Source organism: Myripristis murdjan, chromosome 3, assembly GCF_902150065.1.
Source record: "Myripristis murdjan chromosome 3, fMyrMur1.1, whole genome shotgun sequence".
NCBI lineage: Eukaryota > Metazoa > Chordata > Actinopteri > Holocentriformes > Holocentridae > Myripristis > Myripristis murdjan.
Window position 1 is genome coordinate 19,114,290 of NC_043982.1, and position 25,097 is coordinate 19,139,386.

A 25,097-nucleotide genomic window follows, 5' to 3' on the forward strand; every position below is an offset into this window, starting at 1 on the left:
ATGCAATTTTTATTGCGGATTTGTCAATAAAGTGTTTTATAAGAAAAAAAAATAAAAAATCACTGACCGGAAGTGCTATTAGTAAATGCCGGTTAGCTCCTTTATTATAGATATCTATGGTTAGCTTAACACTCGTGGTCATTTAAAGATGGCGGAGTGCTTGGCTGCACGTTTGGCGGCCCAGGAGGAACAGATTCAGCACCTGACCAGGGAAATCTCCAGCCTCCGTGACGGACTTAACGGGGGTCCGATCCCCAGCTGCGCGCTGTCCATCTCCCCGGAGCTGGAGAGTCTGCGCACCGAGAATGAGAAGCTCAGGTACCGGCTGCTGCACCTCCGCCGGGGTCTGCAGGCGGAGCTGGAGCTGGAGAGGGCTCGGGGCAAGTCACAGCCAGCGGCTAAGCCTGACAAAGCCCCGGCCAACAACACCAGCGACCAGCGTCGACCAAACAACCGAGCAGACAACAAGGTGGGAGTGAGAACTGGAGAGGTAAAGGTTGCCCTAGTTCTGGCTAGTGTTGGTGTCATGATGGAAAGTAGTAGCAGTAATAGTGCACCGTCAGTAGTACTGGGCCTTTGCCCACTTGTGCCAAATGACAGACAATACTCCCATTTCCAGAAATAGCTGACCACTCAGTGTCATTGCATGTGCATGGTTTGAATACCGGTCTGTAGCATTGACTGTAAGGAGAATATTAATAGATTGTTGATAAGGTGAGCACAGTGGGAATTATGATAATGCTAATTACTGAGATGACATCAGATATCAGACTGTATGGTTGGTCCTCTGTGATCACTACAGGAGGCAGCCTCCGATGCCAAGCCAGTTGACAAGAACAGGAAGGAGAAGAAGCAGGATAAGGCACCAGGAGATGGAGCTGTCAAACAGGTGACTGAATGAGAAGCATTTCAAAGTCCCTCTCCTTCCCTGTTCACCACTGTTTATTTTCAGGATATCAATTTATTACATTTAAATTCCATTCATTTTTAATTCCAAATTAATGTTTTCCAGCTCTTTTTCAAATCTGCTACTGTCAACTAGTGACAGTAGTAGATTTATTTTCAGTTTTTTGAGTATTAAAATTTCCAAAAGATTTTCCCAAATGCCATTAGTGTTGTGTAGCTGATTTCTTCACTGCCTTTTTTTCTCCTCAGTTGAAGACCTCGCCTGCATACATCGCAGGGCGCCTTAGCCTCTATGAGCAGCTAAAGAAGGAGAGTGATGCCCTGCAGGCCAGGAGAGCTGCAGAGAACAAACCCATCACTGTGGAGCTTCCAGATGGGTGTAAGGTGGAGGGGACAGCCTGGGTCACCACCCCATACCAGCTGGCCTGTGGCATCAGGTGAGTCGCCTGCACAGGAAACACACGTTAATTGGTTATATTGTGGGAGCTTTGCAGAGCAAGTAATCACCATTTAAGGAAAAATTCACCCTAAAACTCAAGAATACTGTTACACAAGAAGCAGTTGCTGATGTAACTTGCATTCCTGGGACTATTTTATTATTTGGTGGTTCACTTAGTCACATAGATAAATGGCCAAACGTAGATGTCACTCCACATTGAGATATTGCCAGCAGTCACAATGGGGTGCGATAGCTTTAAAGTTTTCAGCTATCTAAAACAAAGGTGGGTTTGACCCTAGTCTCTCAGAAACAAAGAGCAAGACTTTCTTCCTAAATTTTCTAAACTTGCATTGACATTCAATAATCATACAGCAAGAAATCCTTCATAGAAAAGGCAGAGAAATTAATTTCGCCGCTGACTGTAGCCTCAAAAGATGCGAATGCAATGCAGCCACAAGATGAGCTGTTGCACACTGTTCTCTTGAGGTTGTCAGAAAGCATTCTGGGAAACATAGGAAACTAGGCGAGATAGGCTGAGGGAAAATGGGTACATTAGAAAATCAGAAAATAACATGAAATGGCATGACAGGAATATCACAAATTGGCATCTCCAGTACAGTAGAGTCAACTAAAGTTCTTTATTAGATCATTTCTTTTCATTTATCTTTTACTCAGCTGGTCACAATTTCAAATCAGTTCAGATGATATTGCTTTAAAGGGGTGGCATGGTGCACAATTTGGGCATTAAAAACACTTCAGCAACAGGAAACCAAGTTAGAAAAATAAAGATCAACAAGCGTGTTATTTCTAATGTAGATGACATGTGGTGCTAGAGGGAAAGTCATAGGTTTATCAGAATTGGCAGATTTCATGCTCCAGGAAACATGAATATTGTCACCAAATTTCATGGTGATCCAGCAAATCAATTTTGAGATATTCCACTGCAATATTTATATTTTGGACCTCTGGTGGCAATAGAGATAATGTCACCAAGTCACCAAAATAGAGAATTATTGTTTTGGTTCATGAAGTGGTGTGTACTTGATACTCCAGCCAGGGTCTGGCGGACAATGCTGTGATTTCTCGGGTGAGTGGGGAGCTCTGGGACCTGGACAGACCCCTGGAGCAGGACTGCTCTCTGGAAATCCTACGCTTTGACAATGACGATGCTCAGGCTGTGAGTATGAGGAAGCTTCGATCAATAGTCCAAAAAAAAAAAAAAAAAAACAGACTTTATTAAATACTGCATTATCCAAATCGATAGTGGCTATTTACCAGAGGGAAATGCATGTCAGACAGCCTCATTAGCAATGCTTTGGGTTACCATCTAAAATCTGTGGACTGACCTTCAGTGCACACTATTATCCAAGGAACAATATTAAAGAATATGAGGGTTCAATCCACATTATCCAAACAGTAGATATAACGCACTATTTGTATCATTTGACCAAACTACTCCTCTATGATATCTTAAAATATTTTCATCTTGTTTCAGGTATACTGGCATTCAAGTGCCCACATCCTGGGGGAGGCGATGGAGAGCTATTATGGAGGCTGTCTGTGTTACGGACCACCCATAGAGAACGGTTTCTACTACGACATGTACCTGGATGGACAGAAGTGAGCAAGTGCAATCACTACAGTTGTCTTTTCTGCTTAGCTCTGTACATGGAGTCCTAGGAATATAGTATAAATCACTGATTCTTGGGAATTTGGATAAAACAGGTTTTAATTTTGGGGAAAAAAAGTGTGTTAAATTACAAAATCTGAAGGTATATCATTATAGGCCAAGGTCTTGGCTGTTCAGAAATGTACCGGTGCAACCTCCTCATTTTGCATTTTTTTCATAAAATAGGTTTTTCCAGTCCACCATAATGTTTTTTTTTATTTGAAAAACATATTTTTGTATTAAAGAGACTATTACTTTAATAACTCAACAGCACCAAAGAAACATATTGTAAGCATATTCATTTAAAACAAATATAACTGCCTCTGACGGTGGTGACACTAATCTGACGGTGGTGACAGTGGCCTCATTAAAACATACATTTCCAAAATTTATGCCACTCAAGTCAATGGCTTCTTGCTTAACAACTTTATTTAACTATTTGGTACAAAAAATAAGGATCCTGAGCACTGTTATAAGCATTTTTCAGACTTCAGTCATCACCGTCAGACAGAAAACCTGACGGTGGTGACGTCTGACGGTGGTGACAAAAACCTACTCTTTCACATGATAAGCATGAGTTGTTCATATTAGCCAGCTTGTTTTCGCCCTGTTGCTACCTGCATCAGACCTCTTCTTAAAAAGTATACATTTATTCCATAATCTAATTTAATATTTTTTATACAGAAGTGACGGTGTTGACAATTTATGGTTGTGACAGTAGCAGTGACCAAAAATATGAAGAGATTTAAGAGAAAATAGAAAACTTCCAGGAGCCTGAGCGGTCTTGAAGCATGCAGTAGAGCTGAAGGTCTGAAAAGGGGTCCTCAGGAATGTAATTGACCTTGTAGTTTTTTTAATATTATTTTTTAAATAAATATCTGACGGTGGTGACAAATATCTGGGACACATTTTGAGCAACCACAAAATAATAGTAAATATTGTTTGAAACCCATCGTTTGTAGTTTTTAATATATATTATGATGTACTCTTTCATGTGGTAAAGATATTATTCAATGAAATTATTACTTTTTGTTGTTTTAATCAAGTTGAAATGATTATCTCCTATCCGAGGACAACTGGTTTTGTAGGGCATGGGCCAACATATAATCATTAAATTAATACAAATTAAAAATAAACCTATGAAAAAACCTTACAAATGTGCAAAGGACCCCCTGATTATGCCCTTGATTCTTTTTATTCATTAAAATGTTGTAAATTTCCAGCAGAAATAGCATTTTTCTTAGTGGGACATGATTTATCCAAATTCTCAAGAATCAGTCAAATATCATTGCATTTGTTGATGCACATCCATTGTATCAAAGCCCCAGGTGCTGTAGTGGCCATGACAGGTGTTAAATTAAACTTAAACTGCTCTGTTAATTGGTAAATGGCAGGGCCCCTGTAGTGTTGTTTGGTGGAGGAAAAGGTTTGGAATAACAGGAGCACTGACTATAAATTTGAACTGAGGTGAGTGTATTTGATGTGATTCCAGGGGTGTGTCCAGCACTGAGTTTGGGGAACTGGAGACGCTGTGTAAAACTGTGATAAAGGACAAACAGCCTTTTGAGAGGCTGGAGGTCCGCAAGGACACACTGCTGGAGATGTTTACGGTGAGAGAAAGGGTTCCTGCACTTGTCTGGAGAACAATGCCAGGTTTTGAAATGTTTGACGTCTGAGGCAAAAATTATGGTGAGGGACTACGGTTATATCTTATAACTACTCTTTTTATGTAGTTCAATCAATCCACCATTGTTTCACATATTATGGTTTTCACAATGGTGGCGAATATTCTTCATTCATTCATTCATTGAGACTGTCTAGTTGACAGTGTGGAAGTGAAACTTTTTCACTTCATCAGTGGACGACAGTTTTGAACCCTCTAAGAAATAAAAAAAAAAAAAGAAAATGAATTATGAGGCAAGAAACCAACTGTGTTTTTAACTATGAAACGACACATTGTTGATATACATAGAAAAGGCTTTTAATTTAAGTCAATGCACTGTAGGTGTCATATCTATATCTATATATATCTATATAGATATAGATATCTATATATCTATATCTATAGATAGATAGATAGATAGATAGATAGATAGATATGTAGAAATACGGATCTATCTATCTAGATAGACAGATAGACACACACACAGTGAATAGTGTATCTTGACAATTTACCATCTCATCAGTGACAAACGGTTTCACTTCTAAAATCTAACTGCCAAGCCAGTATTATGTGGCATGTGTGAAATTTGGCACAAAACACACCAAAATCTTGAAATCCAGGCAACAAATTAAAGTCTCTTTGAGGGGAAAAAAACAAGGCTTTTTTTAAAAAAAGAAATTGTGTCATAACAGCAGTGCACAATGTGGAGAATTTTCTTTCCAACCAGAAAATGATTGAATCTGAATTGCACATTGCTTGTATCTTCCAGTACAACAAATTTAAGTGCCGCATTCTGAATGAGAAAGTCTCCACCCCCACTACCACAGTCTACAGGTAAGTTAGTAATGCATCATTTAATTCCAAGCAGGTGTTTTTTTTTTTTTTTTTTACCTTCTTCCCTGGATTTACCGGTAATTGTTTTTTTACCAAACACAGTAACTGTTTTTGTGCAATTTTTTTTGGTCTTTTTGCACATAGCTTTTAAAACTACTTGATGTAATTTTGTAATTCTTTACTATTTTAGATGTGGGCCCTTGATTGACCTGTGCAGAGGTCCCCATGTCAGGCATACCGGCAAGATCAAGGCCATGAAGATTTATAAGGTATGTGAAAAAGACATAACTACTTAATATCTTTGACAGATAAAGCAGTAGGGGAGAGTGGGGTAAGTGCCTTTAAAGTGAGGGGATTACATTAATGCCTCCAACTAAAATACGCACATATAGTTTAGGATTGTTGTGCATCCCTGGGAACAATCACTTTGGATCTTATATAAACTGTTTGAGAAATATAGCTTTCGAAAAAAAAAAAGTGGTTCTGTGGCACAACTTGCCCCCGGTGCGGGGTAAATTGTGCCATTAGAGAGAATACACTGGGGTAAATTGTGCCATTGATAATTGAAGTAAAACAGATCATTTTAATCTCACAAATGATAATGCTATATAAAAGCAAAACAAATTCAATGCAAAATTATTTATTTAACATTTATTTATTATTTTAACAAGATCACAGGCCACTTTTCTATAACAAGGCCTAGCGCCACATGAACACATACCCAGAACAAAATAAAAATTCCAAAATGAGCACCTGCAAATCATCTTCATCTGAATCTGAATCGTTTTAGTGATCAAAGGTAAGAAGACAATGTACAATAACAATAAAATACAATAAAGTAATATATAGTATATAATCACAAGTTGTGCCACTGGCACAATTTACCCCAGGCCCTTTGGCACAAATTACCCCAAGCCCACCATTTTGAAAAAAATGCATCCCCCAGCTGTTTTGAGCTAACATCATGCTAACTGTATAGACTCATGGTGTAGCTTACTAAAGTACTAAAACCTGTGTGAACTGCTTTCAAAGTTTTCTATAATTGTTCAAACACAGCAATCAAAAAAACTTGATCATAGAAATTTTACTTTGGAGGGCAAAAAAATGTTTTTTGAACTGAAATGTGCTTACCTCTCAAGCCATTTGTCTCCCTTCTTTGCAGGATGAGTGAAATGGATGCCTCTTCAAAAATATGTGGTCACATGACCAACTTCTTCTATGGTTTTCTAGATAACAGGGGTGGCACTACTTGCCCCTTGGCACAAATTACCCCACTCTCCCCTACTACCCTCAGGGGGCAACCGGATCTTTTTTTTCTATACTTACTACTTCAGTATGTCAGTTGTTTTTAATACTGAATGAGAGATTTCAGCATAAGGACATTCTGAAACTGATGGTCTTTTTCGTATGTGAATCATTTCACTGGCTAAATGATAGCAAAATACGGCACTATAAATCAGGAGGATCACTTTTATTGTGTTGATGGTGATCTCTGCTGTGAATCAGAAATTACTCTTTTCCAAAATGGATATGTAATGGAACTCCTGATGTATACATGAGCACGCTGAGAACAAGGAGACCTGTCACTCAGAAATACAGACATGGACCAGCAGCTAGAGAGACTGGTATTAGGACTGGGTCACAGGTTTACCCGGTGTGTGTGTGTCCAGTTTGTCAAAGTGAATCAAACTGAATCCCTAATCTAAATTAAAATGATTGTCTTGCCCAGACGTTTCTACTATAACGGGTACTTCATCTGTTGATGATTAAAGACCCAGCCCCAAACTTCGGCTTCATAAGCACATTATTTGCTGTGTCCAGGCCAAAAGCTTACAGTCTTACATTTTTAGGGTGCAACTTATGAACACCACAAAATATGAATAGTGTTATCAAAATTAACCATAATATGAAGTAGGCTAATTTTAGTTGACTTCAGTTTCAATGAAATACCGCTAATGAGCTACCATGATTTTTGATTTGAATAATTTTCTACTTACACCAACCTGAAGGAAAGGTAAGTTTAAGTCAAATATTTCACTCTTCTGTCCACTTGTGCCATCAGAACTCTTCCACCTACTGGGAGGGGCGCTCCGACATGGAGACACTGCAGAGGATCTACGGGATTTCCTTCCCAGACTCCAAAATGCTGAAAGAGTGGGAACGTTTCCAAGAGGAGGCCAAGAACAGAGACCATCGCAAGATTGGCAAGGTGAGTTGCTGCTGCTCATTGTGTTTTGTTCAAGCCCCCCAAGCTGGCACGGCTATGAAACTGGAAACTGAAACCCAAGATGAAATTAGAAATATGTTTTTTATGTTATTTAACTAGGTAATCCCATGATAGTTAATGTTTGAAAGCAGTTCATTGAATCTGAATCCAGTATAACATCTGCTCATTGAATATAAACTCTTGAATCCCATATTTATCCTTTTGCATCCAAGCTGGTTTCTTACTGAAAGAGACGGCAGCAGCAGCAGATTGAGCCTTGATTACAACACAGCTCCATCTTAAACCTGATTGTGAAGATGTTGCTGTTAAATCTAGTGGGAGGGAGGTGATGAGAAGACCATGTTGTTTAGAGGAAAAAAGGCCAAAGAATATTTCATCAGAAGAGCACTCAGCTTTCATGTGATACTATGTTGCTAGAGGCTTAATCATTACTTACTTCCTCTTTAGTTGACAGGACTATACAACACATATCATATTTCAGTATATTGTCACATTCTCATTTAGTTTTGATGTTGACAAATGGGAATACAATTAAAACTGGGGATACAAATGTATGATATCAGTCGCAGGCTGAGGGAATCAAGTGTAGGATTTGTTGGGGATTAAATCCAGGTATTTTACTAACTTGGAACCAGTTCCTCAACAGTACTGAATAACAGGACTCAACCCTAAGTGCCATAGACAGACTATGTAGTGCAAAGCCAAAATGCAGTCGTAGTTGCTTTGTTAGAGCAAAGTCATATTTTCTTTCACCAGTACTCCAACAGGAAGTTCAATAATAAACAGGCTGTGAGGCCAAACCTATTTATCTTGACTCAACAAAGCCTAAAGCACAAGCAACAGGATCCCTCATTGTCACTTTAAAATCACCAAGAGAAACTGGCTCACATTTTGCTCGGATTTCCATTAGGAGGGAGCAGAGTGGGTGACATATTGACTTTTATGACCCATTTGAACAACTTTTGACATGGAAATATGGTTGTTTGTACTGAGCAGTGTATGTTGCTGGTTTGAACCAGTTGAGGGCACTGTGTTTTCTTTTTTTTTGTAATTGCTACATTTGAGACATCAGTGAGTCATTTTTGCACCCCAGCTGGTTTCCTACTAAGAGAGGCGGCAGCACCACATTTAGCCCTGATTACAACACAACTCCATCTTAAACCTGATTGCCAAGATTTTGCTGTAAAATCCTGTGGGAGGAAGGTGACAAAAGGGCCATGTTGTTTTAAAGATGGTGCTGTGTGGCATGATCCCAGTGGACCTTTCCATTTGTAAATAGATGAGATAGATGGATGAATAGATATTTATAGATATATACAGTAGTTTTATGTAAAGATGATAGGTTTGTATTGTACAAATAGATTTTGCTGCTCAAGAATAGTGAAGTCAAATCATGGAGTCCATTCAGCCTTCTTTGGCTTTCACTCACTGACAGATTGCATGGTGTTTGATGACTGAATATCGTCCTGCTAGGTATGGAGCGTTATCTTACTGGTCGTACCTGCTGTTAAGTATCTGTGAAGTGATTAAAAAGTCTCTCTCTGCTGGTCTGCTGTGCTCCACAGGATCAGGAACTGTTCTTCTTCCATGATCTCAGCCCTGGCAGCTGCTTCTTCCTGCCAAGCGGAGCTTATATCTACAACACCCTCACAGAGTTCATCAGAGTAAGAGTTGAGGCTCAGTGCCAAATGCCTTTTTACAACACCCCTGCCAAATTTCAGCTTATTTAATAAGGAAAAATAGACTCAGTAGTTACAAATAGATGCAAATACAAACAGCAGAAGCTCTTGTATGCAGCACACTTTTTAGGCCCTTCTTCAAAGGAAGGCCTGCTTCTTCATTATCCTAAAAAAAAGAAAAGATTACCACCACCCATTAGCATTACAATTTGCACAGGGACTGAAAATCCATATTTTTGCATCTAGTAGCATCATTATTTACATGTGCAAGTGCAGCTCAAGTGATGTGAAAGATGGTTTGAAACACCTTGGTGAATGTTGCCTGTTGCTCATCATTTTATTGTCTAAAAGCCCTATCAGAGCTGCCGTAGTTCACCACAATTAGAAATGTTCCAGCTCCAGACTAGCCTGCTTAGTGCTTCAACTGTCTAATAGTTTGGTGGTAGGGTGTATCCTGTATGATTCAGAGTGTAGTCATAAGAAGTTTGTTTTTGGCCATTTGACATACCGCATGTTCAGCAGTTTAGTTTCCAAACAGCTGTGTAACACTATAATTCATCAACGTCAAACAACATTCTTTCATGTACTTTGAGTCGCATCACTAAGTTACAGTGGTGACATCTTGCTCCCTAAGTCACTGTTTTTGGCCAGGGCGTGTAAGTGTAATTACTGGTTTGAAATTGGCTGGATAAGCTCATATTCCAGTTAAGTAGTAAGAGCACATACTTGTGCCAATACCTTGCAATTGTCAAGATACGCCAGTTCCACGTGTTGAATATTCTCCACAAGTTTATCACACCTATCGCCGTGCCCTAGTTTGGCCAATCTGTGTTAAACGTGAATCAGTTTGTCCTTGCCCGGTGATCAACCTCTCCACAAAGTTTAATGCAAATCTGTGCATAACATTTTGGGATATCCCGCAAACAACAAATAGACAAATGGAATAGGGCAAAAACACAACCCCCATCTAACTCTGTTGGTGGATGTAATTATGAAAAAGCCAGCTGAGATGCCTGGCTTACTGTCAAATGGGTTACTGTGGCATGGAAACATCTTTTTTTACACCACAGTAACTTGTTTTTGCCATCTGTGCTAACTGCTGTCAGTGCACTGTTATCTGTACATTTTGGTGTCAACTCAGTGAGCATTCCTACTATGCTTTGAATCATCATTTGTAGCCTACAGTTGCTGAGGCAGAGTGTGTAGGTGGCGACTTTTCATAATCTTTTGCTGACAGACTGGTGACAGGATAGAATATGCAGACAGGAATAACAAGGACACCTGAATGTCCCAAAAGGTATTAAAAGTTCATGTCAACAACTGAGCCCAAGAAAGACTTTAACCTGAACATTGCCAGTAGCTGCATTACAGTGGGCATGTAAACTCAATGGTCACCCAGTATTAAGCTCTAATTTTGGGCTCAGCATAGGACTTTGTCACTTAACAGCCAGTATTTGAGAAGCACTTAGGTTTCCACATTTGGTGATTAACTTACAGATCAAATTCTGAAGTGGCTGAGGTGGACACAAGTTTGAGTTCAGAGCGGACTGAAGTTGAGTCTTGAGCAAACATCAGCTATCAGAATAACTTGAATCAACAAGTTCAGTGACTGCACAGGGACGTGTCTCTGACATAGCTGCAGAGACGCACAGACAAGTGCGAGAGTTTCACAGTACATGCTGACATGATGCCACGCATGGTACCAGTCCAGGAGGAGCTCACATACTGCGCAGAGATGGGTGTAAGATCATTATCACTTCACTGCAGTATTTTACCAAACACCACATGTATAAAAAAAAAAAAAAAAAAAATCTAACTGTACTCACACAAATTTGGACATATTTAAATGACGATATACATAAGGATATATACCTATGTACAAGACATAAAATAGTTCAGCATAATAATAATACTGTATTAATACCTCACGCATTCCAGTAAAGAACAGCCAGTATAGCCATCTCTAAACATAATGTTATTTCGTAAGCATAATACATATTAAAAGCCTTTTTTTCTGTGGGGGCACTTCAAGGATGAGAGCACTTCACACTCTCTTTGTCCACTCAAATTTACCCAACTGGTCCAGGGACATGGGCCTGCTTACTTCACCGAGTTCAGTTACAGCTCAATACAACTTTGCTGTCTTAACAGGTAAGTAACGTCAGTAACGTTGTCTGTCCTCTTGTTCTTTAGGAGGAGTATTGGAGAAGAGGCTTTCAGGAAGTAGCCTCCCCCAACATCTACAACAGCAAGCTGTGGGAGACGTCAGGCCACTGGCAACACTACAGCGAGAACATGTTCTCCTTCCCTGTGGAAGATGACATCTTTGCACTTAAGCCCATGAACTGCCCTGGGCACTGGTAAATTCATTCTCACTCACTTTCTAACTCCAGCTGAAGACTGCAAGACAAAGTTATTTATAAGTGGCCTTAATTAAACTTGACACGGAGTGCTTTACATAACAACAAATAAGACATAGCAATAAAAGCAAGTTACAGCTCCAAAATGAGAGATTGTTTCCCTGAAAAATGTGATACCAAAAAGGTTACTGACAACAAACTAAAACTGAATTAGCTGCACATTCATTGGAAATTATTTTATGGAATTATTACTTTATGAACTAGTGTGCAGAGGAAACAGTGAGATTATGGGGTGGCACTACCTTTACCTTTACATTTTCAGGAAAACCGGTTTAATTCCCTGCAGGTAAAACATGCACTCATGCACTTACCGCACTACAAGGCCCTTGAGATGAAAGCATGCAACTAATGGAATATGTTATTGGTCATGATCAGATGATTCAGAAGTCTGTGTTTGCCCTTCAGCCTGATGTTCAGCCACAGGCCTCGGTCATGGAGGGAGCTTCCTCTGAGGCTAGCAGATTTCGGGGTACTCCACCGGAACGAGCTGTCAGGAACACTAACTGGCCTGACCAGAGTCCGCCGTTTCCAACAAGATGACGCTCACATTTTCTGCACAATGGAACAGGTGATTGCATCAGATATTTTTTTCAGCAACATTTTCCAGCGTTGCTGTGCATCTGTGAAAATGAAAGAAAATCATCTTGACAATTTTGAGGTGAACAACTACAGAAAATTATGAGACACACAGGGGATAAGGCCTAAGTACACACTTAGAATCAGCCATATTTGAAGCTTACAGTGTTCTGTAATGTCTAGAGGTTTAACATTGAGATACAAATAAATAGTGTAGCTGTGCTTTAGTTCCTGCTGCTGTAACTTTGCCATTTTTCCATGTGTTATTCAACCCCATCTCATTGACATTTTAGTGTCTTTCACACACTCAATATATCGTCTGTCTGGTTTCTACAGATAGAGTCAGAGATGAAGGGCTGTCTGGACTTCCTGCGCTGCGTCTATGATGTGTTCGGCTTCTCCTTCCAGCTTCACCTCTCCACTCGTCCAGAGAAGTACCTGGGCGACATCTCTGTGTGGAACCAGGCCGAAAAGGTAAACCACATTGTTCTTAATAGAAAATAAACCTCGGCCACCAGCCAAATAAAGACAAATATTCTGCTGTCGCTCTGACCTTGTCTGCTGTACAAGTTATTAAGTAGGTAACATTGTTCTGATGGCAGTCAATATTAAATGCAGGGACTGTGAAACACCTTTTGGTTTAGTGAACTGATATCCATGTTGGCACTGACTTATCACTGCGAATGACAGAGTGTCTTTCCTGCCATGATTGTAGTATTAGTGGTGTGAATCATTGTTATGTCTGTTTCTCTGGGTGGCACACTGTCAATAAAAGCATTCATCTGTTTGGAGGATGCTGTCATACAGTGTAGCTTCAAACTCTTAACATGTAAATGTAGAAATTCTTTCAGATGCTCCATATTGTTTTATCCTTGTGTCCTGTACCTGCACTTCAGATTTCTGTTCCACATCACAGTAATTGGATTTTGCTTTTTAAACTTGTATGTGAACTTATTCCTCCTGTGTGACAGCAACTGGAGAACAGCCTGAATGAGTTTGGGGAGCCATGGAAACTCAACCCTGGAGATGGTGCTTTTTATGGACCCAAGGTCTGTAGCATTCTGATATTTCCTGTTAAGTGCACAATCCATTTAACATGGTGAGGTCTGGAAAGAAAAAAAAATCTCCCATTTCAGATTGACATTAAAATCAAAGATGCAATTGGACGCTACCATCAATGTGCAACCATTCAGCTGGACTTCCAGCTGCCTATCCGCTTCAACCTGACCTTTGTGGGGTGAGTCACCTAATCAAAACATTGACACACTGCTGAGCATGTGTACCTCACTGAACCAAGGATTACATATTAATCCCTCCGTGTAGGAAATTACACTGTTGCACTAACTGTATGATGTGATACTATTTAGGTTAGAGTAGAGAACATACACAGTTGACAACACACAACCCATTTGAAAGTGTGTAATGTTCACAGTTTATGCATCAGTCTACGTTTAGATGAATTGTTAAATAGATACATAAATGATAGAATGCATAGGTAAAGGTGTTTCAGTAGGATTAAGAAACACCATAGTAAAGATAAATGTGAAATTGTACATTTTAAAAAAATATAAAGAGGCAGCAATAAGTCTGCAGCACGAGGAAACTGATTCACATATCGGCATGTTTTACAGCAAGATCTAAAAAAACAAGTTGTTGACCCTGTGTCCTGCAGGAAGGATGGGGATGACAAAGGACGGCCAGTAATCATCCATCGTGCCATCTTGGGTTCAGTGGAGAGGATGATCGCCATTCTCACAGAGAACTATGCAGGGAAATGGTGAGGTGCTATGCACTAGGTCTTGCATTTGTGGGCTTCGTGTAGAAAAGGTTCTTGCATACAAAAATTTGTGTTTGCAATCATATCAGGTTTGTGATTTCTGAAAAGTTAACCACAATTCACAAAATTAACATTGATTTTTTTTTCCTGCTACATTTACTAATATTTCAACAAATAAATATAAGTTCTATCATTATTTTAGGTATTAATATTATTATGCACATAAATTTTTTACATGGCTAGGAGTGACAGGCCACCATGTTGGATAAGTGACAAAAGCAAATACTTTAAATTTAGCCCCTCTTTCACTACAATGTTTTAAACAAACTCTTAAAAGCACTGGAGAAAAAAACAAACTTCTACCACTATTGCAATATTATCAGAAAATTCAACTTATTGAGCTTTGAAATTCTTTTTTGTTTATGACCAGTGTGTGTTTACTTTATAAGATTCTATCCCTCACCGCGCAAACAATTTGCTCTAGCAGCTCATGGTGACATAAAGCAAACACGATCATCAATGAGGGGAGACAGTTATATAAAACACTGCTCAACAAAATTTGCTCAAACAGCTTTTTCAGTTTCAGCAGCAAGACAATGGAATGCTATCTCTACAAATGTTAGAGTATTAGTTTTGTATTAGTTTTCAGTTTAAAAGTGATGTTAAAAGTTGGTTGAAAAATAGACAGGCATGTTATCATTAAGGTCTGATAATGCCTCTCACACCTGTCCTACAGGTGTATTTATTAATGTCATGTGGAATTGTCATTTTTAATTGCTGTATTTGAATTGCATACATGCCGCAGGAACAACAGATGGAGATCAGCAAGGTGCTATATCTGGTGCAATTCATTTATCGTACACTGTTTTAAATAAACCAGCAAATGAAATGAAATAATTTGAGCCCCCCTGCAGAATGAAATCAGTAACTTTGTGTTGTCAGGGAGGAGGAGGTGACAGTTTTATTTTTCTGTTGGCAAACTACTGTGAAGATGATTGTGTTTTCTGCTGTTCTCTCCTTCATCCAGGCCTCTATGGCTGTCTCCTCGCCAGGTGATGTTTGTGCCTGTCAACCCCTCCTGTGAGGAATATGCCAAGAAGGTAATCGTTATATTTCCTCAAGCTTGACAACATTCATGTACAATCACATGAATGCATGAAATGACTCACTGTGGCACATAGATTTGTAGAACATGTCGCCTTCTTGCACTGTAACATCTTATGTGTCAGGATGTAATGTGTGATGTTACAAGCTGTTGACATCTCTGGGCCCGGGCTCGAAAAATAAACTCATTTATGTTTACTGTACTTGGTAAATGTACTCTGATTCACGATTCAGGTGATGCACAGACATGTTTTCTGTCAGTGTTATTTTTGTTTTAGTCTCCCCTTGCTGATCTTGATGAACCATGAATGAGTGCTGTTGCTTCCTGTGTAGGTTTGTAAGCAGTTTGTGGAGGCTGGTTTCATGGCAGATGCCGACTTGGACTCTGGCTGTCTTCTAAACAAGAAGATCCGCAATGCTCAGTTGGCACAGTATAACTTCATTCTTGGTAAGGAAATGACTGTATTACATAAGTGCTGACCCATCCATTAATTCAAGTGGATTTTCATCTTGTTTTTGTTCTGACCAAGATTGGCAGCAATTCAGTGGCAATTCAATCAATAGAAAATATGAGGCGCAATTGCTTTTTATTTGCTAAAGCTAAAACATTCATGCCTTTTTATTTATTCATTTATTTATTTAGTTTGTTACTTTTTGTTATTTTCCATACTCAATTATTTAAGATTTATAAAAACAAAACAAAACAGATTTTTCACCCAAGGGGACAATTAACCCCAAATGTGTGTGTTTTTATATCTATCTATCTATCTATCTATCTATCTATCTATCTATCTATCTATCTATCTATCTATCTATCTATCGAGAGAGACAGAGAGAGACAAAATTTTCTGTCTCCTGTCATCCCAATACAATGGTGCTGAATAGGTATTATTTTGTGGATCTCAATCTGTCAAAAAAACAATCAAAGTCCGCAGCTCTTTCACTGACATGGATACCCAGCATAGTCCACAGCCTTTGGGGGTAAAGAAATATTTGGGAAATATTTCCTGCAGTAGAGCACCAGTGGCAGGAAATAGTTCCCAGTGATGATCTTAGCAGACGGAAACATTGCTATGTTACACAGACACTATCAGCATGGATAGATTGCACCAGGGGTAAATGGGATGATATTTTTTGCATTTTGGGTAAACTTTTCCTTTAAAATCGAGATTGGACAGTCCACTCACCTCATTTTATTTTATTTAGACAAAAGCAAGGGAGACAAAGTAGGTGAGACATGGGGGGCATATATGTTGTTCCAGAGGCAGGGAACCGAGCCTTAAACAAAATAAACGTCATGAATAACTTGGATTTAAAGCAAATCGACCTCCATGCCAGATTTTCAGCCACAGTTACTGAATTCATTCGCTGAACGTATGACAGACAGCACACAAAGCCAAGAATGTGTTAGGGTAGCTGTGCGATGTGTGACTTGGCCCTCGTCAAACTGTTGTGTCTCCTCATGTCTTGGCAGTGGTTGGTGAGAAGGAGAAGATGACTGACAGCGTCAACGTTCGCACGAGGGACAACAAAGTCCACGGAGAGCTGCCTGTGGCTGAGGTGCTCGCTCGCCTGACCCTGCTCAAACAGGCCCGCTGCCGAAACGCAGAGGAGGAGTTTTAACCCACATAAGGAGCGCATCACGAGGCTCTCTTATTTAAATACCTCAGGCTCAGTCTTCTGCTTCTGTTTCCAAGAGTAGAGCGATAAATGATTGCACACGTAATGGTGGTACAGGGAAAGTGTAGATAAAACATAAATAAGAAAAGGACACTGATGAATTGGCATTGTGTAGATAAAGCGAATGGGTGAGGCTGAAAACCCACATGAAGCTGACTACAGAGTATGACTTACTTGCAAGATCACTTGATGTACTGCTGAAATACATTTGGTGAATCACAAGGAATGATTTTTGGTATGTGGTACTGGCATCAAGGACTTTATCTGTAAGGGATTTGATAAGATGTTAAGAAAAGTGAAGAAACGGATGTAATCATTGTGACAAGTGAAGGCACTGTTCGTGAATGTGGCACTGACTTAATCTGGCAAAGGTCTGTCTATATGGTGAATGGCATAATCCAAAAATAAAACAAAAGTACCCAAATCAAGTCTTTTGTTCTTGCACTTGCATACTATACAAGTAGTTTTACTGCACATTGTTCTCAAAAGAATTAGACGTTTAAATTAACAGTTGGCGGGATTATTTTTAACTGCATGCATGCAGGCTTCCAGGAGTTTGTCCAGGCTGACTGTTTTTTTTTTTTTTTTTTTTCAAAAGTTGTAATTATACTGCTCAGTTCCTACGCAACATAACACTGTGTTACAGTTACAGTGCTGAAAATACATGCGTTTTCAACATGGTTGTATGCACTGGGAATCAAATCCTTAATTTTGGCAGTATTGTTGCCATGCAACCTGGAAATAAATCAGCTATTACATATGCCATATATGTGGAGAGCCCTGTAATAGATGGGAGACCTGCATAGGGTGTTTCCCTGCCTTCTGCCAAATGGATGCTGGCCTAGGCTCCAGCCCCCGCTGCAACACTGATTAGACATTAAGTGGGTATGGAAAAGTGATGGGTGGATGTATATGGTGTGAGTCATTTCTGCCTCTTTTGTCTTTTCAGCATGACTGTCCCACCTCTTATGCCAGAGGATAAAGTCCCTTGTCACCAAAAAACAAAACTATTCATGCCTACTCTTGCCATGAAGGGACATTTTTAAGTAACGCTACATTGTACTGCTTTGTCTACACTAAAATCACATTGTGTAAATGCAGTAAAAGCAGTGTGGGGTGTAAATGAACACTGTGGTGAAGAGGGGTAGATTGCCTAAGTAAAATCTTATTATTCTTATTATTATTATTCTTATTATTATTATTCTGTTAAATGATGAAGAGCCTTGCATTAGGATGTCACTCTGGGGCCTGACCATAAAGCTCGTGACAGAGATGCGGTGTGGGACGCGGTGGGCGTGGCTAAAATGGCGACCAGGAAGTTGTGTTGCGTGCTATGATGCGTTCTCATCTCATGGGAAAATACAAAACATATCAATTTCCTTCTAATGTCGTGAACAAGTAAAAGTCAGGTGTAGCAGGATTTTTTTCCCCATTATGTAGACACGTTGCAAATACATCTCATGGCAGGGCACGATAACCTGCTTGTTTGTGTTTGATGCTGTAGTGTTTGGCTTGCTGTAAGCCCCATTGCCTGCTCTCAAACACAGCATTCACCGCATAAGTGAGGAAAACGGACGGATCATGAGCAACCGAAGTCTACAGAAAACGTAATCCGCGGTGTCTTGATGGCCTCCAACTCCAAGCGGTTTTAAACCATGGCGAAATCATTGCTTTAGAAGACCAAGCGATCATTATCCCGTTTCCCCGTTGCACATGAATGCCGCATTAGCATAAAGTGCGGTCGTGGTAGCAACAATGGCCACGGCCTGTCAGCTATGGAGATCGGACCGAGGACGATACGTGAAAACCCACGGCATCCTTGTGGTTTTGTTAACAGATTTGTTTTTACAACATGTTAACGGTATGTCTACACGATCACTTGCATTTGCAGTCTCATCTTGGCCAGCGTATTCATGTTGTCATTGCCTGGTACTTGTTAGCTAACGTTAGCCAGCTGTATATTTATGTGCTTGCCTTGAAAAGGCAACACATCTTAAAATCCTGCATACTTTTTATTTTTATTATAGTTTATTATTCCACTCTTTTTTCGGCGCGCTACTCCTCCTACAGCTTTGGTTTTAGGCCCCCACAATGAATTGGGAAAATGTGCGGCCCCATTGGGAGAAGTGTGCTATTACTTTTATAAGGAATCCGACCCACGGAATTCTCAAAATTCCAATTTTCCTGAAAATTCTGGCCATCCGAAATGAATGGCCAAAACTTCAGAAGGCTCCAGGGCCCAGAGCTTTTGACCTGCATCCACGCATCAAATACGAAAAATGTGCATCTTGTGGAGATGAAGAGGTGTGTCAATTTTCAAACCGATCAGACTTTGCAATTTTTCATAATTCACGATTTAAATCACGATTTTGCCCTCATAGAAAAAGAATGGGAAATCGGCAGACACTCATGCATTTTCAAAGCCTCACAGCTCCCTCATTCTTTGGCCCAACAGACTCCATTCAAAGCTTAAATGACTCAGCAGATGTTCAACTTTATGTGTGTCATCTTCAATTTTTCAGGTCTGCTTTAGTTTGCCATAAAACACAGTTTAAGTTTGGAGTTATTTTTGAGCCGCCTCTGACTTTTGAATGAGTGTGTATTGCGTGAGCTAGAGTGGCATTCCTGAGGGCTAGAGTGGAGCAGCCCTTAAAATTCGCCTAAAACTTTTGTCTTTAACTTGCTCTCCTGGCCACAATTTTCACTCCACATGCATAATTTTTTGGAAAGTAGTAGGAAAACTAGTTGTGCTTTGAAAAATGCAAATACAAAAGCAAAGTACCTTCAACTTTTTAAACTGTGACCCTTAACGAGGCAGGAGTGCCAGCTCTCTCCCCCATAGACTCCCATTATATCTGGAATGCAAAGTCTCAGGAGAGAAGCAGAAGGACACACTTTTCCAACTCGCTCTAAGGTGGGCATTTTTGGGAGTTGGAAAATAATTTTGACACAGTTTGAAAGCCCAAAGCCTTGCCTTTCTCATGATACCTTTTATTTTCTGCTCGGACTTACTGTCATTGATAAAAAAGCAGTAGTTTGACCACTACTTTTAGGTGATTTTTCACAGAAGCAGCACTGTCACTCATGCTGTGTGCTTCATAGAGCCTCATTTCTGGCTCCACCCACACAAGCCCCAGTGGCTCAGTGGATAGTGTCTCTGCCTGCCATGCAGGAGACCAGGGTTCAACTCCCCGCCTGGGCAAGAACGACAACACCACACAATCCACAAACAGCATAGGGCTGGCGCTTTACACATGTCTAGGCGCTCGCAAGGCAAGCACATCAAAGTTTCTTCAGAAACTTTATAAAGTCTAGTTGTCATTATCGTTGCAGTTTGTTTATATTGATTTAGCTTGGTAACGTTAACTACAGCCAACAGTGGTCTTAAAGACTTACCTTGTCTAGCAGGCTACAGTATCTGAGGGGGTCTCTTCAGCATCCCCCCTGTGTCCCAAACAGCTGTTTCCTACCTTTCTCTTTTGTGTGGACACGAGCAACGCCAAAGTCCCGTCAAATATCTTGGGATTGTTATGTGGCTTATTTTCAAATCTGCCTAAGTTGTTGTTTATAGTAAAGAACGGTAATTCAGTCGTTAGAGGACACTGGGCATTTCGGCATACAAATGTTTCCCCTAGCAGTCAATTTTGTCATGAAGCGGACGGTGGTGAGAACTGAGCAGCGGTGTCAATAAATTGGAACGCTTGATAATTTATCTGTGAAAATAAATTGCTGTTTTATGCATCGCCTTCTTTAACTTTGCTGAAGGCACCATAACATGAAACCAATTTGGAATAGACATTAATTTATGTTTTGCTATCAATGAGGCCAGATTAAATTTCCAGATTTTTTAATGGGCTTTGGCGTGATGGCTCTCTGACTATGACTTACATGAGAGAATAGGGCTACTTTCTCCATTTGCTCAGCACAGTATGTGACCTGTCAGGCTAAGACTGAGGTGAGCTAAAGTTGTATATTCTGTTCATTGTTTGGTTGTTTATTAGGATACTTGAGCTCTCCTCATGTTGGCCAGGAGCCTCCCTACACCAGAGATGCCCAGCACAGCCCTGTCATCACTAGTCCTGTGGTCCCTGAAGCAGCCCCCGGTAAACTCTCCAGTCAGTAATCGACATTTAACTGAGTAAAAGAGGCATTTTATGCCATAATGAAATATACACCAAACTTGTGAGGATAAGCGGTTTGGAAAATGAATGAATGACTGAAATATACACCAAACTGACATCTGCTCTAATAAAATGAATCATAACACTCAAGTAGAAAGACAGTATGTGTTTTGAAAAATGGTTGGTAACCTAAGGCACTCCCTGATATCTCCCAGATTGTATCATCTTGATTTCAGATTTATAGGCTAATAGTGTCTTTTTTCAGGGACGCCTTGGTCTTTTTTTAAGTGAGTGCAAGTCACTCAGATTCAGTGATTCTTTCCAGATATTTCCAATAGTGCAAGGAACTGAAAATGGCAAACCTTCTGGCTGCTGCCGGCCCCATTTTTGACTTCAGAACAAACTAATGAAACTCAGCCTTATGAACGCAGTGAAGTTGTGTTAAATTGATTTGAATCATGGTCTTTGGCACTGAGTGTTTACTTGCTGAAATGGCTAGCCAACCTTGTGCTGATGTGTTTGCTGTCTTTGTAGTGTCTCCTGCAGATGAAGAGAGCTACACCTCTAAATGTCCCAGCGGGGGTCTGTGCAGTCGACTGCCAGCTGACTGCATTAACTGCAACTATCACCACAATTGCACTTATGGGAAGCCAGCCACCTTCACCTGTAAACCCAAAAGAGGGGTCCACTGTATAGTGAGTTAGTTTATAGCAATTTATTGTACTTAGTGATTAAAGTGATTATGATTCAGCTGAATCAGTTGTGGTCTTTTTTTTAAAAAAAATAAGGAAGAGTTGGGCAGTGCTGATATGATTTTGCTCTGTTTGCAGGGGGAGTCAGGACAGCAGCAAACCAATTTCTCTCTTTCCATCACCTGTCAGTTCTGCTGGCAGCTGGACCCGTCCCAGTACCGGTGCTCCAACTCCACCAGCTGTATGACCGTGTCCTGCCCACGAAAACGCTACAACGCCACTTGTAATGTGCTAGACCATGTACATTGCTTAGGTACAGTAAATGTTTGGCTGTCATAAAACCTGTTGCATTGTTTTATAGATTGAGTGCCCTGGTCAAATCAAAAGCCTCTTAGGTGTAGTTTCTAAGTTTCAGCAATAGAAAGTTTTGCCCATTCATTTTACCCGTCTGTATTTCCTCAGCCAGTGTGAGTATTCAAACCAGTGATATTATGGTTTCAGGCCCATTTCTCTATTGCCTAGATTATTTTATACTTTGTCAGAAAAACTGAAATTTATCTTGTGTTTCAAGACACACTGCACAAAAGACTAACATAGATTAACAACAAATCACCAGATAGACAGTTAAACAAAAATAAATAGTTCTACAAAATGAGAATTGTTTGACAGTTGTGCTGGTCAACAGGGTTCCAGGCCCCAGGAGTCTGCCAAAGACTGGTACAATTTCTAGTTTTTCGAAAGTTGGAGAAATGTATAAGCAGTTTGGAAAAGTATGGAAGAAAACAGTTGTTCACTATTGATACATACAAGTACATGTTTAGTGCAGCTGTTGAACCACTGACATTTCACATATTGTGGAGACTGTAAAGTGATATGGCCTAGACAGTGGTTTTAATCTTTGTCCTTGAAACCAAGAATACTGCGGGTTTTCTGTCCTTCCAGGTAGTTGTAACGTTCACCTGATGTTTCAGGTGTCAGTGAACAGATGACTAGAATGAAAGCCCAAAGTGCTCTGGATACCAAGGACCAGGACTGAAAACCACCAGCGCAGATAATATTTACTGTCCACTTAATATCAGTATGCATCATGTAGAGTATTAAGATCTGCGGGAAAAAACGTTTGTAATTCTTAAAGGATGATGTTCAGAAACCCTGTATCCACTTAATATTTTCTCCTCTGACAGGAAAAAGAGAGTTTCAGAAGCGCTTATTCTGCAACTGGACTGGAGGATACAAATGGTCAACAGCACTAGTACTCAGGTAACCCTGCTGCCCAACCTGAGTCACAACGTGCTTACATACTGTATGCTACTCTTAAAATGCCAAAGAACGAGAACTCAGTGACTGTTGAAATTGAAAAAGATGACTTAAAATATTATCCCATCTTGACAAAAACATTTCTACAACAGTGGAGACTTTATGTCATTTAATAGTATTTATGGATATTGTTTTTGTTGATAATACAGTCTAAACCTTATTCATGACCTTTGACATTTGAAACACAAAGATTACTTACAATATCATTCTAGTTTATATGTATTCTTTCCAAGAGTGTTTCCAAAGTTGTATATAATCATTGTTTTTGTCCATCTCATCTACAGCATCACGCTTGGTGGCTTTGGGGCGGACCGGTTCTATCTGGGCCAGTGGAGGGAGGGTCTTGGCAAACTGTTCAGCTTTGGAGGCCTGGGCATCTGGACTTTAATAGATGTGCTCCTGATAGGAGTTGGTTACGTTGGGCCTGCGGACGGTTCTCTCTACATCTGAGCCACGAGGCTCTGGAGGCACGGTTGGATGTTTTTTTGCGTTCTTCACTTCATACTGCTTGACTGTCAAAAACTCAAGATCCAAGACACCATCTTATTAGCACATCTCCCTGTTCAGTTTTCCTCTGCAACACACCCCCAGCCATCTGCTAGCTGGCAGGAAGTTTTCTCTTCATCACACCCAGGTTGACTCTACCCGCCATTATCAAATCAACTCCATTCATTCTCCATTCATTCCCTGCTACGATTTAGGCGCTGAAGCGTGCTTGGAAGATGTGGAGCCGTTAATAACTTTTATTGTTGTGTCCTGCAGAAGTGAGTGAGTTGGTGAAAGCTAACTGATGGATATATATATATATGGTCACGTTGATAAACTATAGATAGGTTTGGCTTCCTGTGGAGTGGTGCTTGCAAAGATATCCTGTCACTTTGGAGACCAGTGTACTCCTTCTTCACTGCAGGGGGTGGGTCAATCAGTAACCATGGTTACGGAACATTTATGGAAACACTCGACACAGTAGGTAGGCTGAAAGGTAATGTTTCCATCCTGTGAGAAAGCATGGACAAACATATGGAGATATGTTGAGAGATATGTTGCTCCACAAATAACAGTTTGTACCAACCTGCGAATGGGCTCAACGGTTATTGTGCATGTGCTATGAATAAACAGAACAGCAAGTATTGTAATGGTTATTGTGGCTGAGAAATGGTGTTCTGTCAACATTGATCCGCAGTGCCAGCCAGAAAAATTATACCTGTGGCTAGAAATCATAACGTCGCCTTGGTAAAAGCCTAAATCAGATGTTGGGAGATATCTAATGTTGTTTTAAGGGAACACTGGGCACATTGTACAAATTTAGGCACTTAAGTGTTGTGCTAGTATTACCACCCAGGGCTGTATGTCTGAATTTCTGTTACCTTCTTATATGCTGTTCCCAGAGATGCATATATTCAGATACAAAAAATATATATTGCATTTAAATGGTATTTTCCCCAATATTCATAACAATCTTCATGTTTGTTAGTTTTCCATATTGCCCACTCCAAATACCAGAAGTAAAAGATGCTTTTGCTTGTGAATGTGGAGCACAAATTTGTTCTCTCACTTGCTGTAAATGTGTCATGTCTGGTTATTATTATTTTTTTCTGTTGGAACACTGTAAATGACATTTTTTAGGGATGCAAATAAAACTGTGAAATGTTGTCAAACCATTTGTGTTTGTTTTTGTGTTTGTTCTTCCCAGCGCTAACAGATTGTGAATGAAGTCATAAACCCATTTGAAGGCAACTGTGGCTACTTGTTGACATTTACTCCTTGGCTGAAAGATGCAGGCCTTGTCCCTGCTTTAGTATCTCCGTAGAATATAGAATCTGGCCAGCTTTAACAGTAAAACATCCAATAGGCCATTGACTAGGGAATATTATCTGTATTTTCTTGTGCAACCTGGTAAATCTAACACTACTTCATACAGGATGGGGTTCTTCATAGTGGGACATGGAAGGAGGGAACACTGAGTTATTTAAAAATCAATAATTGTACTGTG

The 25,097-nt window shown here is 40.0% G+C and overlaps 2 protein-coding genes across 5 annotated transcripts; both read left to right on the plus strand.

Annotated features, from left to right (window-relative positions):
- Positions 1-105: 105 nt before the first annotated feature.
- On the plus strand, positions 106-17,402 carry tars3 (threonyl-tRNA synthetase 3). 2 transcript variants are annotated; one of them, XM_030048324.1, is made up of 19 exons: positions 106-490; positions 803-889; positions 1,156-1,343; positions 2,399-2,522; positions 2,841-2,965; positions 4,507-4,624; positions 5,447-5,511; positions 5,702-5,780; positions 7,574-7,720; positions 9,304-9,402; positions 11,611-11,777; positions 12,243-12,405; positions 12,750-12,887; positions 13,385-13,462; positions 13,550-13,650; positions 14,086-14,190; positions 15,218-15,290; positions 15,628-15,742; positions 16,769-17,402. In XM_030048324.1, exons 1-19 carry the CDS (start codon positions 149-151, stop codon positions 16,915-16,917), a joined length of 2,463 nt encoding a protein of 820 aa, XP_029904184.1. In that variant the 5' UTR covers positions 106-148; the 3' UTR covers positions 16,918-17,402. The 2 variants fall into 2 exon arrangements, with proteins under 2 accessions (XP_029904184.1, XP_029904186.1); XM_030048326.1 differs by having other exon boundaries at positions 107-469.
- A 945-nt stretch (positions 17,403-18,347) lies between these two features.
- tm2d3 (TM2 domain containing 3) lies at positions 18,348-24,765 on the plus strand. 3 transcript variants are annotated; one of them, XR_003928064.1, is made up of 7 exons: positions 18,348-18,835; positions 20,976-21,089; positions 21,630-21,790; positions 21,926-22,100; positions 22,972-23,047; positions 23,389-23,876; positions 23,934-24,765. XR_003928064.1 is itself a non-coding variant. In XM_030048331.1 (6 exons), the coding sequence occupies exons 1-6, from the start codon at positions 18,730-18,732 to the stop codon at positions 23,552-23,554; spliced, it is 798 nt and encodes a 265-aa protein (XP_029904191.1). In that variant the 5' UTR covers positions 18,348-18,729; the 3' UTR covers positions 23,555-24,765. The 3 variants fall into 3 exon arrangements, 2 of the variants coding, with proteins under 2 accessions (XP_029904191.1, XP_029904192.1); XM_030048331.1 differs by having other exon boundaries at positions 23,389-24,765; XM_030048332.1 differs by having other exon boundaries at positions 18,350-18,835; positions 20,976-21,077; positions 23,389-24,765.
- The last annotated feature ends 332 nt before the right edge of the window (positions 24,766-25,097 follow it).